At 54.0% G+C, this 11,158-nt stretch overlaps 1 protein-coding gene across 1 annotated transcript; it reads right to left on the minus strand.

Annotated features, from left to right (window-relative positions):
- Positions 1–6,577: 6,577 nt before the first annotated feature.
- On the minus strand, positions 6,578–8,960 carry EIF1 (eukaryotic translation initiation factor 1). The gene is made up of 4 exons (XM_004684188.2): positions 8,782–8,960; positions 7,935–8,098; positions 7,693–7,794; positions 6,578–7,444 (listed from the first exon to the last, which is right to left on the minus strand). The coding sequence occupies exons 1-4, from the start codon at positions 8,810–8,812 to the stop codon at positions 7,400–7,402; spliced, it is 342 nt and encodes a 113-aa protein (XP_004684245.1). The 5' UTR covers positions 8,813–8,960; the 3' UTR covers positions 6,578–7,399.
- Between the last annotated feature and the right edge of the window lie 2,198 nt (positions 8,961–11,158).

Below are 11,158 nucleotides of genomic sequence, written 5' to 3' on the forward strand. Positions count from 1 at the left end.
ATTTGCGCCAGAGGACAGACCTCTCTTGTGCCTGCGGGAAGAATCACTGCCTCCACCAGCTCTGGGCTTTTCTGATTTTCCACGCTTGGGATCAGAGATTTTGCTTGTTCACAACTCATCAGGGCCTCTCCTTGTCTGGGGCACTTTTGCCACGGTACCCAAGCTCACAGCCAGCCTTGCTGGGAATGAGCAGGTGCTGAAGGAAGCTGGCTGTGAGGTGTCCATGGCAACCAGCTGCCGAATGTTCTGGTGGAGAACCACTGAGATCCAGACCAGGGCTCGGTGGCTCAGCACCGCGTGCATAACCACTGGGCAGGGAAAGCAGGGTGCTGATTCATGGGGTCACAGAATCCCAGAGGTGGACAGGACTTCCAGGGCCCAGGGCCGGGGCGCGTGAGGGGATGTAGCTCTGACCCCATCCTGGGGCGTGGAGACCTTCTTGTTGCTGTGGGACCGGGACCGACAGCTTCAGCAGAACCCTGCTTCTACCAGCTCCTGATTGCTGCCAGGGAGGGCTTCTGCCGCACCCAGGTGGCCACGACCCCAGAAGCTTGTTCTCGCTCCAGGCATGCAGGGAGGGCTCGTGATCAGAGGGGAGACAGGCAGAACCTGACCTGGTCCCCAGGGGTGGGCAGGGAAGGGTTTCCTGGCCTGGCCCTCGGTCAGCTGATCACGCCCCCTCTGAGCTGTTTCCAGGAAATGGGGGCATGCCATGGCGAGGACAGCTGAGAGCCAGCTCCATGCATGGTGCCAGGACTTTGCGGGCATCTGATTGTCTGCCCTGGTGCCCTGGCCTCGCCGGCCTGCTGGTCTGTCTGGGAGACAGGAATCATCCTTCCTGACCTCCCTCCAGGGCCTGCATCCAGGGGGTGTGGCTTGGCCATGCACTCGCTTGCAGGCATGGGGGCACTTCTCCCTCAAGACCTACGGAGGCTAATTCCTCGAGAGCATTGCTGCGCACCCAAGGTTTTCCCTCCTGCTGGCCATGACTCATGGGGACACTGCCCTGGTTCAGCACTGAAAGAGATGGGAGTGGCGCTGACGGCGGCTGGACTCTCAGGGGCCAGGACCTGTGCCATGCACAGGGCTTGGAAACTGGTGAGGCGCTGGTGGAACGCCAGCTCCAGCACCTTGACCAGCTGGATGACCAGAAAAGACAATTTCTGGGTCTGCTTGGTTGACAAGCAGCTCCCAGGCCCAGCCCCTCCCCTGAGAACCCATCCTTGTCCCTGGGAGGTGGCAGCACTGTGCACCAGGCACCCGGCAGCCTTTGCATGAATGAGCTGGGTCACCCTTCACCATGCTCCTGGCATGTGTGCTCATGTGTTTCCATCCTACAGGTGAAGAAACAGGTGGGTGAAGAATGTCGTCCCGCATTCTCAGAACCGGGAGGGAGATGTGGGCCTGAGACTCAGGTCCTGCTAGTTCCGGATGTTCCTCCAGGTGGGCAGAATAACTGTCACACAAGGTGTCCAGGCCCAGCCCCTGGCATCTATGACCAGGTGACAGGACGTGGCGAAAGGGACTTTGCAGATGTAGTTAAGGTTACGGACATTGGCAGAGGGAGTTTATCCTGGGTTATTTGATGGGCCAGCCGCAAGGCAGGGCAGACGGCGAGTAGTGAAGGCTGATTCAGAGTCGCAAGCCCCCGAGGGCCCTTGCCAGGTGGGAGATGAGCGGGGAGGAGCTCAGGAGTGCAGCTGACCCTAAGGAGTTGCCAGGGGCCTGGCAGAACTGAATTTAGGCGACACCCTGGGGGGGCCTGGAATTAATCTCCACAGAGCCAGAAGGGAACGCGCACTGGTGGCACCTTGATGGGGGCCCAGTGAGCCACGCTGTCCCTGGACTATGGGGCCAGACGCCAGAGAAGGAACTGGTGTTGCCTTAAGCCTCTCTGGTGCCCCGTGACGGGCGCATTACAAGACACTGGGGCTCCAGCCCGGTGGCCCCTGTGCTCTGGCTGTGATTTAGGGGCTCAAGATTACGGTGTCTGACATCGACTCTTTGTTTTCTCCAGGTACTGAGCAGCAGCAAGGGGACTGTGATTGTTTTGGGGGATTGAAGTGATTGAAGTGAGGGGGTAGAAGCCCACAAAAATAGACAAAATATTGGTGTCCTCTATAGAGAACGTTTCCTAGGCGGGGAGTCTCCCCAGGGGCCACTCTGCTGCCTGGCCAGCATCACGTCCAGAGTGTCAGGCGGCTTCCTAACTGCTTATTGATAGTGGAAAAGGGGGAGGTGGGTGAGGGCTCGGTTGCGCTCCCCCGGCAACCGGCTGGGAGGCTGGCTGGGAAGGTGCCTGGACAAACAGAGACACCTGGGAGGGCTTCCGGTCAACAAGGGCCACCTGGCCCCTCCTGGGGGAACAGCCGGAGGGGAACGCCTGGAGGGGAAGTGGGCTCACCTCTAGTCTCACCAGTTGTCCCAGGGGTGAGTACAGTGGGCATCGGAACTGTGCTGACCCGGACAACCTCAGGGGCCAGGTCACGGTGGCTGCTGCCCCGGCCTGACCTCCCCTCTCACAGCCTCATCAGATGCCCCCTAGGCCTTTGGAGCAGCGCCTCGCTGGGTCACTGGGGAGCTCCAGCCCACACCCACAGCGGCTGTTTATGTGTACATCAAGGCATATCTGAAACTAATGGAAGCTGTTTTGATGCAAACTCAAAGCCAAAATGTATAAAATATTACTGTCTTTTTAAACCAGCCAGCAGGTCGCAGTAGGAGGTCTGCTAATTTTATCATTCAAACTTGGTTCCCTCAAGATTCAGAAGACAGGACCAGGAGTCTGTCTGGACTTGAAATTCTGCATCTCTAACAAGCCCCCAGGAGTGCTAAGCTGCAAGGCTTTAGTCCAGGGGACCTTGGCTCCCTGTAGCCAGCCTCTCTCTGCATGTGACCTGACCTTGCACTTGTTCTGCGGCTTCAGGGAAATGGAGTGAGAATCAATGACTTGAAACACACACAGAATGACTGTTATGTTTATGCTCCATGTTAACATTTTTCAACGTCTGTGTTCTCTGTGCTTCCTGTTTTTAACCAATTGTCCATCCTGGGCAGAAATCAACCATAAAAGATGGAGATTAAAGATGATTTAAACCTTGCAATGATGCAGATGGAGGCTGGTGATGGCGATCATGGGGGGAGTGAGTCATAGCCGGGCATCTGGGGCATGGAGCACCCCCGTGCCCCCGTCCTCCTCTGCCCAGCATGCACGGGGCTTGGAAGATAGGTAAGGATATTTTAAATTTATTAATTTCAATACTGATGTTTGCAATAGGCATTGTTTGTAATGGTACCTGGAAACTGCTAAGCCCGGGGCTCTGTGGGCCTCAGGAGGGAAGTGCAGGTGTGTAAGACTTGACTGTTCTGGGTAGTGGTTATTTTAAGTGGTAAGTCATGGGCAGTTTTGGAAGACAAGGCCCAGGGGTACCTTACCCACAAAATCTTGCCAAATCTTGGGGGTTGATTTCTTAGATGCCGGCAACCAAGTACCCTGCTCAAACCATCTCAAATACAATGCTCCTCACTGCTTTCCCTGAAGCCCGGCTTGATACTGTCCCCCTCAGGCATCCTCAGTGGCTCTCAGCTTCACACTGGCTTCTGCTCCGCCCCCCAGATTGGCTGATGAGGCTTAAAAAGGCTGCTTTTTGGGTTCCACTGAGCTTCGGGGGTCAGAATCTCTGTCGGTTTTCAGGAGCAGGGGAGCCAGGCATTGCACTGAGCCCCAATACACCTCAGGTCTAATGAATAAAATGCACCCATGGGGCAAATAACCCTTTTCCGTAACTTTTTTTTAGATTTATTTACTTATGCATATGAGAGCTGGGGTACAGGCCGGAAGTGCGGGGTGAGAGGATTCCCCAGGGTCAGAGTGGAGAACAGAACAGGCAGATTGACTGAAGTACACTGTGGATGGGAGCAGGGGGCAGGTCAGCAGCTCCCTGGCCGGGGATTGAACTCTTGCTTGCGCTTTGACCCGTTAGGCCACCAGGGAGAGCCCTTCTGTAACATTTTTGAAGAGATGTGTATTAACTTTATACATCTAAATTTAGCTAAAAAAGATTCATACTGTTCTCTAGACCTTTCATTAAGCTTTACAGCTTTGTAATTGTGTTGTAGCGATTGCCAGCTATCTTCTGTAGTCTTAAACAGTTACTCATTCTGATTTTGCAGTTTTGGGGGCAAATTTTAGAAAATTTTTTCACTTGTTGGACCTTTTCGTAGGCTCTTGAAAAGCAGGTAGAAGCTTAGGTTGTTCAGTTAATGCCCAGTAGAGCAAGACTGTCCTGGGGGGGAGGGATCTAGTAGAATGAGAATTTCACGAAACTTTGAATTAGGATTTAAGAGTGCAAGAGAAGTTATCACCGAAGGCTCACACCATGTGCCAAATTTGAAATAATGGGTGTCCCCTAGAAGTGAGAAATGGGTCCAGGAGTGCTTCATTTCAAAGCCTGTGGACAGTAAGTTGTGTTTTGATGGAGATGCCACAAGGGGGCGCCACCCAGCAAGAGGCTGGCACAGAGGGAAGCGGCCCATATTGGGGCTGCTGTTTTGGACCTCAGCTCCCCAATCCGTGGTGTTTCTTTTCCCTATTTAGAGGCAAACTTGGGATAGGCTCTGAAGGATTTCTGTAGATGCCAGTGTACTGTCAGTTGACTGGTTTTCTTTCACTTCTGTCTTCCTAACGCCATTTAAAGGAATGCTTGGTTAACTTTCAGGCTCGTCCTTGTTGTAAAGGGTGACCATGGAGGCAGAAGGCTGCTGAAATCTGGGGGTGAGCATGGGAGGGGGGAGGAGAATGGCAGAAAAGTGGGCTACGAGAAGGCAGAGAAAGGAGGGCCCAGGAGCCAGTCCCCAGAATCAGATCTTCACTAGGATCCTTTTGCTGTCAAAAGGCTCCGCTTAGGCTCAGCCCACTCTGACCTTCCTTCACCTGCTCCTCTCCAGGCACTCCTGGCTGCTGTCACCTCCCCGCTACTGCTCAGCAGCTAAGTGCAGACCTGAGACACCTACTCAAGCCTGCACATACAAGGCAGCCGCTATGTCCTGTGCAGGGCCTTTGTGGCAGCCAGACGGACCTTGCTTGGTTCCCTCATGTACAGGGGCTGTCCCAGCCTCCACAGGATCGTCCTGCTTCAGGTGGTCTCTCCTTAGTGGAGCTTCCCTGGCCCCTTGGGTGTGGAAGAAGGCATCTCCCAATCTTCACAGAACTTGGGGCTTTGGCCAACCCAGTGGGGAAACTGCGCCAAGGCCGCATCCTTGTCTCACCCCATCAGGCTGAGCACCTGCCCTGGCAGCAGTGCTGCCCCTCAGGCAACAGAGCCCCCCACCTCCCTAAGATGAGTCCTCAGTTGTGGACACACAGGCCGTTTGGCAGAGACCAGGGAGTCCTGGGCTCCAGAAGAGGCACTACCACGATCAGCCTTGGGGACTGACGCCTGTCTCCACCTGCAAATGGAGACAACTACACTTCCGTATTTCAGCCCTGAGATACATCCAAGTCACATCAACTGGGTCAGCATTTGCAAGCCCGTCCTGTCCACAGATAATTGTTCAGGTGGTTCCAGTGCCAGCTGACTTATCTCTGATATGACGTCGCCAGCTTTCTGCAGGGTGATGGCATCCTAGGCAATCGTGCCATCCCGAAAGGGTCCAGAAGCTGCACTCAAATCCAGTGTCACCACCGCCTCCTGTTCTGCCTTTTGCTTGTGGTCTTTCTGGATTTGGCCTCCGGGGTTGCTCTAAAAGTTCCTTTAAGAGAAACCCTTTTGCTGTGCACTTGACCTGACTTAAAAATCCATTTTGAAAGCTACTATGGTGCCACGTGGTAGATTTAGCAGATTAGTCTTGTAGCACCTCAGGCTATGAAGTGTCTGCCTGGGTTAGAGGTTTTCCATACTGCCATGGGCTGGTTCACCCGGCTTTCTTGCACACACACCTCAATAGGTTTTGGGTCACCTTTAGCGATAGACCAGGGGCTGAAGTAAATGGGAAAACTAGATTCTTCACCATTCTCAACATCTGAAACCAGGACAAGGTCATGACCCACACACTGGAGAATTCTAATAGAATTGGTGGCTCCAAGAACCACTGATACTTTCTACTGTCGCTTGCCAAGGGCTGGTCTCCAACATTGACTTCCAGCCCCTCAATACAAATCCACTCCTAGACGTTTCTCGGTTATGTCCTTTGAGGAACCGTGTTCAGGTCACCTCCAACACGTTTGTCCCTTCTGTATCCTGTCACGGAAGAGACTCAAGGATTCTTTTCAACCCAGCCACCGTCACCTCACAGGGTAAGTTCCTGTGCAGCTGAGTAGTCACCCCTGAATCACTCTAGTCAGGGCTTAGTGTCAGGTCACATACAGCACCTTCTCAGGCAGCACAGCCCTGGCTACGCACTCAAAACCACCGACCCCTGTCTGGGGCACCAGGAGTGGCAGCCAAGTTCAGTGAAGATTCCCTTGGCCATTTAGTGCCACCAGGCTCCAGATGTAAAGCTACCGACATAGAAATAACCCTCCACGCCGATTCCTGCGGTTCCTTCACACATTCAGAGATGAAACAGAATCTGCAAGTCAGGTGTTTCTGAAAACAAGTTTTATTTAAATAAGGGTTTAAATACATTACATAACATTAAAACTGAAGGAAAAAAAACACCAAAAACCAGTTTGTTACTTCACATGGCATTGGGCAGCTGCTGCTAGTAAGTTGCAAGCTCTACAGCTAGCTACTGACTGATTCATCAGTTTGAAATTTGTTCCCTTGTCAAAAGTTTAACTCTGCAAACAGAAGACTGGCCTCACGTTCTGGTGTTGGACATCAGATTGGCTAGCTATGTCTGATCAAAAAGACCCTGGTGGCAAGCCGACGTCCTGTCACCTCACGAGAGGGAAGGCGGCCGCTCCGGGCTCTGGCCAGGTCGGAGTCGTCAGGGCATCTTTCCTTTACTACCGAAGGCTCCTCTAGGTCACAGCCGTGGCTGCCGCCTCACCCCATTCTCTCCTGTCAGCCTCACCGAGGGCCGTTCAGGTGGTGACATGTTCTGAGGGCAGGGAACTCTGCGCAGGGAGAGCCGAGGAGCTTCTGGCCAGACATAGACAATAGTGATCTCGGGGTTCTGGGCATGGCCGAAACATCAAGTTATTGCTCTGTTTCAGGCTGGACCCTGCCAGGCGCCTACTGCTTGATCTCTGTTTAAATGAGGGACTTCAAGACTAGACAGCATGGCTCTTTTCAGTTTATTGCATGAAGGAGTTACACTAGTCCAAGTTAAAAGCAGACCCCAAATGGTTACATTATACAAGCTGTGAGGTTTTTAAACTTGTGACAAGGGACAGAAGGGAAATTCTACTCATTGCAAGGAAATCCTCACTTAAGCTTCAGTGAGCCAAAAGCACTTAAAACCCATGAACCTTCAGCTGGTCGTCCTTAGCCAGTCCAATCTGCAAAGAGAAAAGGGCAAAGTTTAAAGGGGGGGACAGAGCCAAAGCCGTCACTTCTGGTGGCAGCGATCCTATCTTTTTGCTTCCACACTGTCAAAGAGTCCAAGTGCCAAGGCACAGACTGCAACTGCCAAGAACAGAATGGTTCTCAACTCAGGGAACGTGAGCCAATTCTGTGTCCCCAGCAGAACTGTGAGATCTGCCTGGGCAGAGGGACAAGAGTGTCATGGAAAAGTGACAGAACCCACCTCTACGAGGAACTGGCATATGTTCTTGCGCTGGTCACCCTGTAGCTGAATTACTTCTCCATATTCTGGATGCTCAATCACAGTACCATTGCAGGCAAATTTCTGCAAACACCAAGGAAGCAAAACAAGTCAGGGAGGCCAAGCAACAGCACTTACCATTCCTTTCCAGAAAAACATTCATCACAGCACCCTCGGGCAGGGAAGCTCACTGTGGTTTCCCTACAATTTCATTCAAGACCTACCTTCTTAAACGCCTTCACTAGTTTCTTTTTATCGTAATCATCAGCGATCCCTTGGACAGTAGTAAGGGTCTTCCTGCCGTTTCTCTGTTGAATTCTTATATGGATATAATCCTCAGTGCCAGCAGGAAGCAGATCATCACCCTTACTTGCATCAGCAAAGGGGTCTGGGGAAAAAAGGCCAAGCTCGTTCACAGCTCTATGGTTCAGAGTCCCTGGATCGCTTGCGCGTGCAGAAACCAATACTGAAACTGCCAAGGCCTGGGTCGGGTCGGGAGAGTCCTCTGTTGACTGTCTGAGCAGGTCAGTCCGGGACAGCCGGCTTCCCGGGGCAGTGGGAAAGCCAGCGCCTCCCGCCCCAGGCCCGCCCTCGGAGGCCGGTCACGTGTCGGGGAGCCAGAACTGGCAGGCCGCGCCCCACCCGGCTGATGCAACCGCCCGGAACCCGAGCTCCGAGGCGGGGCCAGCCTTCCCGCCCCATTGGCGCGCGAGTTTGTCACTTAGGGCTGGCGCCGCCTCCACCTCCCCGCTCCGTGACAACGGCGAGTGACGAGTCGGACGTGACGCAGGGGTGGCGGGAGGGGCGGGTGTGGCCCGCGGCGGCCCGGGAGCCATTAGCGATTGCGCCACCCGGGGGCCCGGGCCCGCCCAAGGGCTGACCTCCGTCCGCTCCTTCCGGTGGCGCTCGGGGCCGACCCCGGCGCCCCGGCCTCCGCCCCACGGCCCGCAAGCCCGGACCCCTTTCTACCCACGCCTGCGAAGGCCTAGGGTGCTCGGTCGCTTCCCGGCCCTGCAGCGGCCCCGCCGCCCCACCCGGGCCTCCCCGCGCCGGGATCTTCCCCCCGCTTACCGAAAGAGTGGAGGTTCTGGATAGCGGACATACGATACGATTCCTTTTCCTCGGTGGAAACGGCCTGCGGAAGGCGGCGGCGGGAGAAGGCGGGCGGGGGGGACGGAGCGTCGGGAAGCGAGGGGGCTCGAGGGGGAGGCTGCTGAGACCTCGGCGGCGGCTCAGTGACTGGGGCGGAGGGGCGGCGCCTGTATTCACTTATATAGCCGCCCCTGTGACGCCAGCGCGCTGCCCTCACGTCCCGGCCCCACCCACGGCGTCGTGCCCTAAGCGTCCAGGCGCCACCGCTTCCAATTGGTCCGGAGACCGGGGACGCAGGACTGCGCCTGCGCAGGAACTTGGGGCTGCGGGAGGGCGTCCTGTCGACCCCGGGAGAGGCGGGAGGGGGAGGGAAAGCTTGGTCGGTCTAGGCGCCTGCGCAGTGTGGGTGGAAGGTGTCTGGGCGGCCCAGAAAGCTGGCTGAGTTTTGGACGCGCCTGCGCCGCTTCTTTGGCATGTTGCACGTTATTGACCCTGTTGCAGACCTACCTGCTCGAGAAGGGATTTTACTCATTAAAGAATTAAGATGCTCAGCCGCCGAAACAGGACAATTCTCACGCGCACTCGTCAGCACACCTAGCTACCCGCTTACTCTTTGACAGGAAGATTGAGGGCACATCTTAATCTCATCAGTATCCATTCACACGAACCCCTTAATCTTAATTACATTAAGTTATCTTTTCGATAAATCTGATCGAAAAACGGATTTATCTCCTCCGGATTGGGATGATTCCTTGATAATCTAAGGAAAGAATGTCAAACGCATTTATACAAATTCAGCGGAGAATAACACTAGTTTTGGAGGCTGAGAAGAATTCAGGCACGAGAAAGATGGGTACAAACGTGTGTCCTGCAAATTGTGTAGGGGAGCGCCTCCCCAGAGCTTCGATGAACTATTTCCTCCCAAACAGTCAACCTTTCTTGCTCTTTGTTTATTTTTTGGAAATGCTCTCAGTTGTAAGCAGGTAGAGTGGCTTTAGACTCCAAAAGGGCCTGGTGTGCAAGATAAAGGTGAGCAGGCAGCTGAGTGTGATGCAGTGGGTGTGGTAGGGGCTGCTGGGGGCATCTGCTGTGGCTGCGTGCCTGCAGTCATTGTGCCAGCTCTTCTTCATCAGAATCTGGGATTCCAGATAAAAATCTCTTGACTTTCAAATGATGTAAAAATAAACTGTTATAAAAAAATCTCTTGACTTTCAAATATTGCCAATCCGTTGAGTTTTGGCAAAAACTCCACGCAAAGCCAAACCAACAAAATGTGTGTTACCCCTGATGTAGTTTTTGATGAGTTTGAAGTTCGGGGTCCTTGGGTTCCCTCTGGGGAAGGTTTCACCAGAGCTCTCCTTTCTAAGACATACGGGGAGTTTCCCAGGCGAGTTTCTCCATAACACAGAGACGTTGGTTATATTTAAAGCATAGCTTTATTAGGGGAAGGGGACAGAAGAGTACAGGACACTTGCTTAGACACAACTGGGCAGCAGGAGCTGCTCAGACAGGGACAGATTTGCTGAGAGAGGCCTGCATGGTTGCAGGCAGGAGGCCTTAGGACAGCGGCCTCTGCTGGGGGAGGTCAGTGCAGAGAAGCCCTGGCAGGTACAGGTCACCAGCAGGCAGGAGGCTGCTGCCCTGCAGAGGGACAGAGCTGTGGAAAGAAGCACCTGCATAGTCACAGGTGGGCTGGACTGCTGCCCTGGGCCAGGGCAGAGACTGCACTGATAGATTCCTTTTCTCCTTGGGAGGGGCTCACTCCTTTGTGGAGTGGCCTGTTTGCTGCTGATTTTGGATAACTGTGGAATCGAGACCAGAGATTCCCCAGTGGGCCCAATCTCTATATCTTTACCCTCAGGTCTGTGCGCCAGACACTCCCTACAGCAGTCTGATAGCTGCTTGATTCTTAAGCCTTGTGATAAGGCCTGGAGCCTAAGGATCTTGATTTCTATGGCTGGGTTAATGGTCATGTTAATCTCCACTCCATCTCCTTGCGTGAGTCAGGTTTTAACCTTGTGATGTCTCCTTCAGGTTTTCTATTCTTTCCTCCATCAGCCCCAAGGATTGCAGGTTATTCCTCTTGACAGTCAGGGTCACTGGCCTTGCAGAGTCTAGTGGGCGAGACGGTAAACATGGCAATCGATGGTGACGGGCGCCAAGACAGGAATAAACAAGGTGATGTGAGCGAGTGATACTGGCCACACTCTTCCACAGTGGGTCATACAGGGAATGACTCTAAGGAGTGACATCTGGCTCTCAGTCAGCAGGTGGGGAAGAGCCCAGGGGGGCCCAGGAGAGAACCTGCCAGATGGAAACCCCCAGGGTGGAAAAGTTAGGTGCTGTCCTCATTTTG

The sequence above is a fragment of the Condylura cristata genome, unplaced genomic scaffold (genome assembly GCF_000260355.1).
Source record: "Condylura cristata isolate star-nosed mole 26May11 unplaced genomic scaffold, ConCri1.0 scaffold00017, whole genome shotgun sequence".
NCBI lineage: Eukaryota > Metazoa > Chordata > Mammalia > Eulipotyphla > Talpidae > Condylura > Condylura cristata.

Bases quoted from the DNA above. Each gene is read 5' to 3' on its own strand.
- EIF1 (XM_004684188.2), bottom strand. From the start codon at position 8,812: ATGTCCGCTATCCAGAACCTCCACTCTTTCG. The intron at 7,795-7,934 runs GTAGGTCTTGAA...TGGTGTTTGCAG, and splicing joins TAGTGAAGGCGTTTAAGAAG to AAATTTGCCTGCAATGGTAC. The intron at 7,445-7,692 runs GTGGGTTCTGTC...TTCTCTTTGCAG, and splicing joins TATGCCAGTTCCTCGTAGAG to ATTGGACTGGCTAAGGACGA.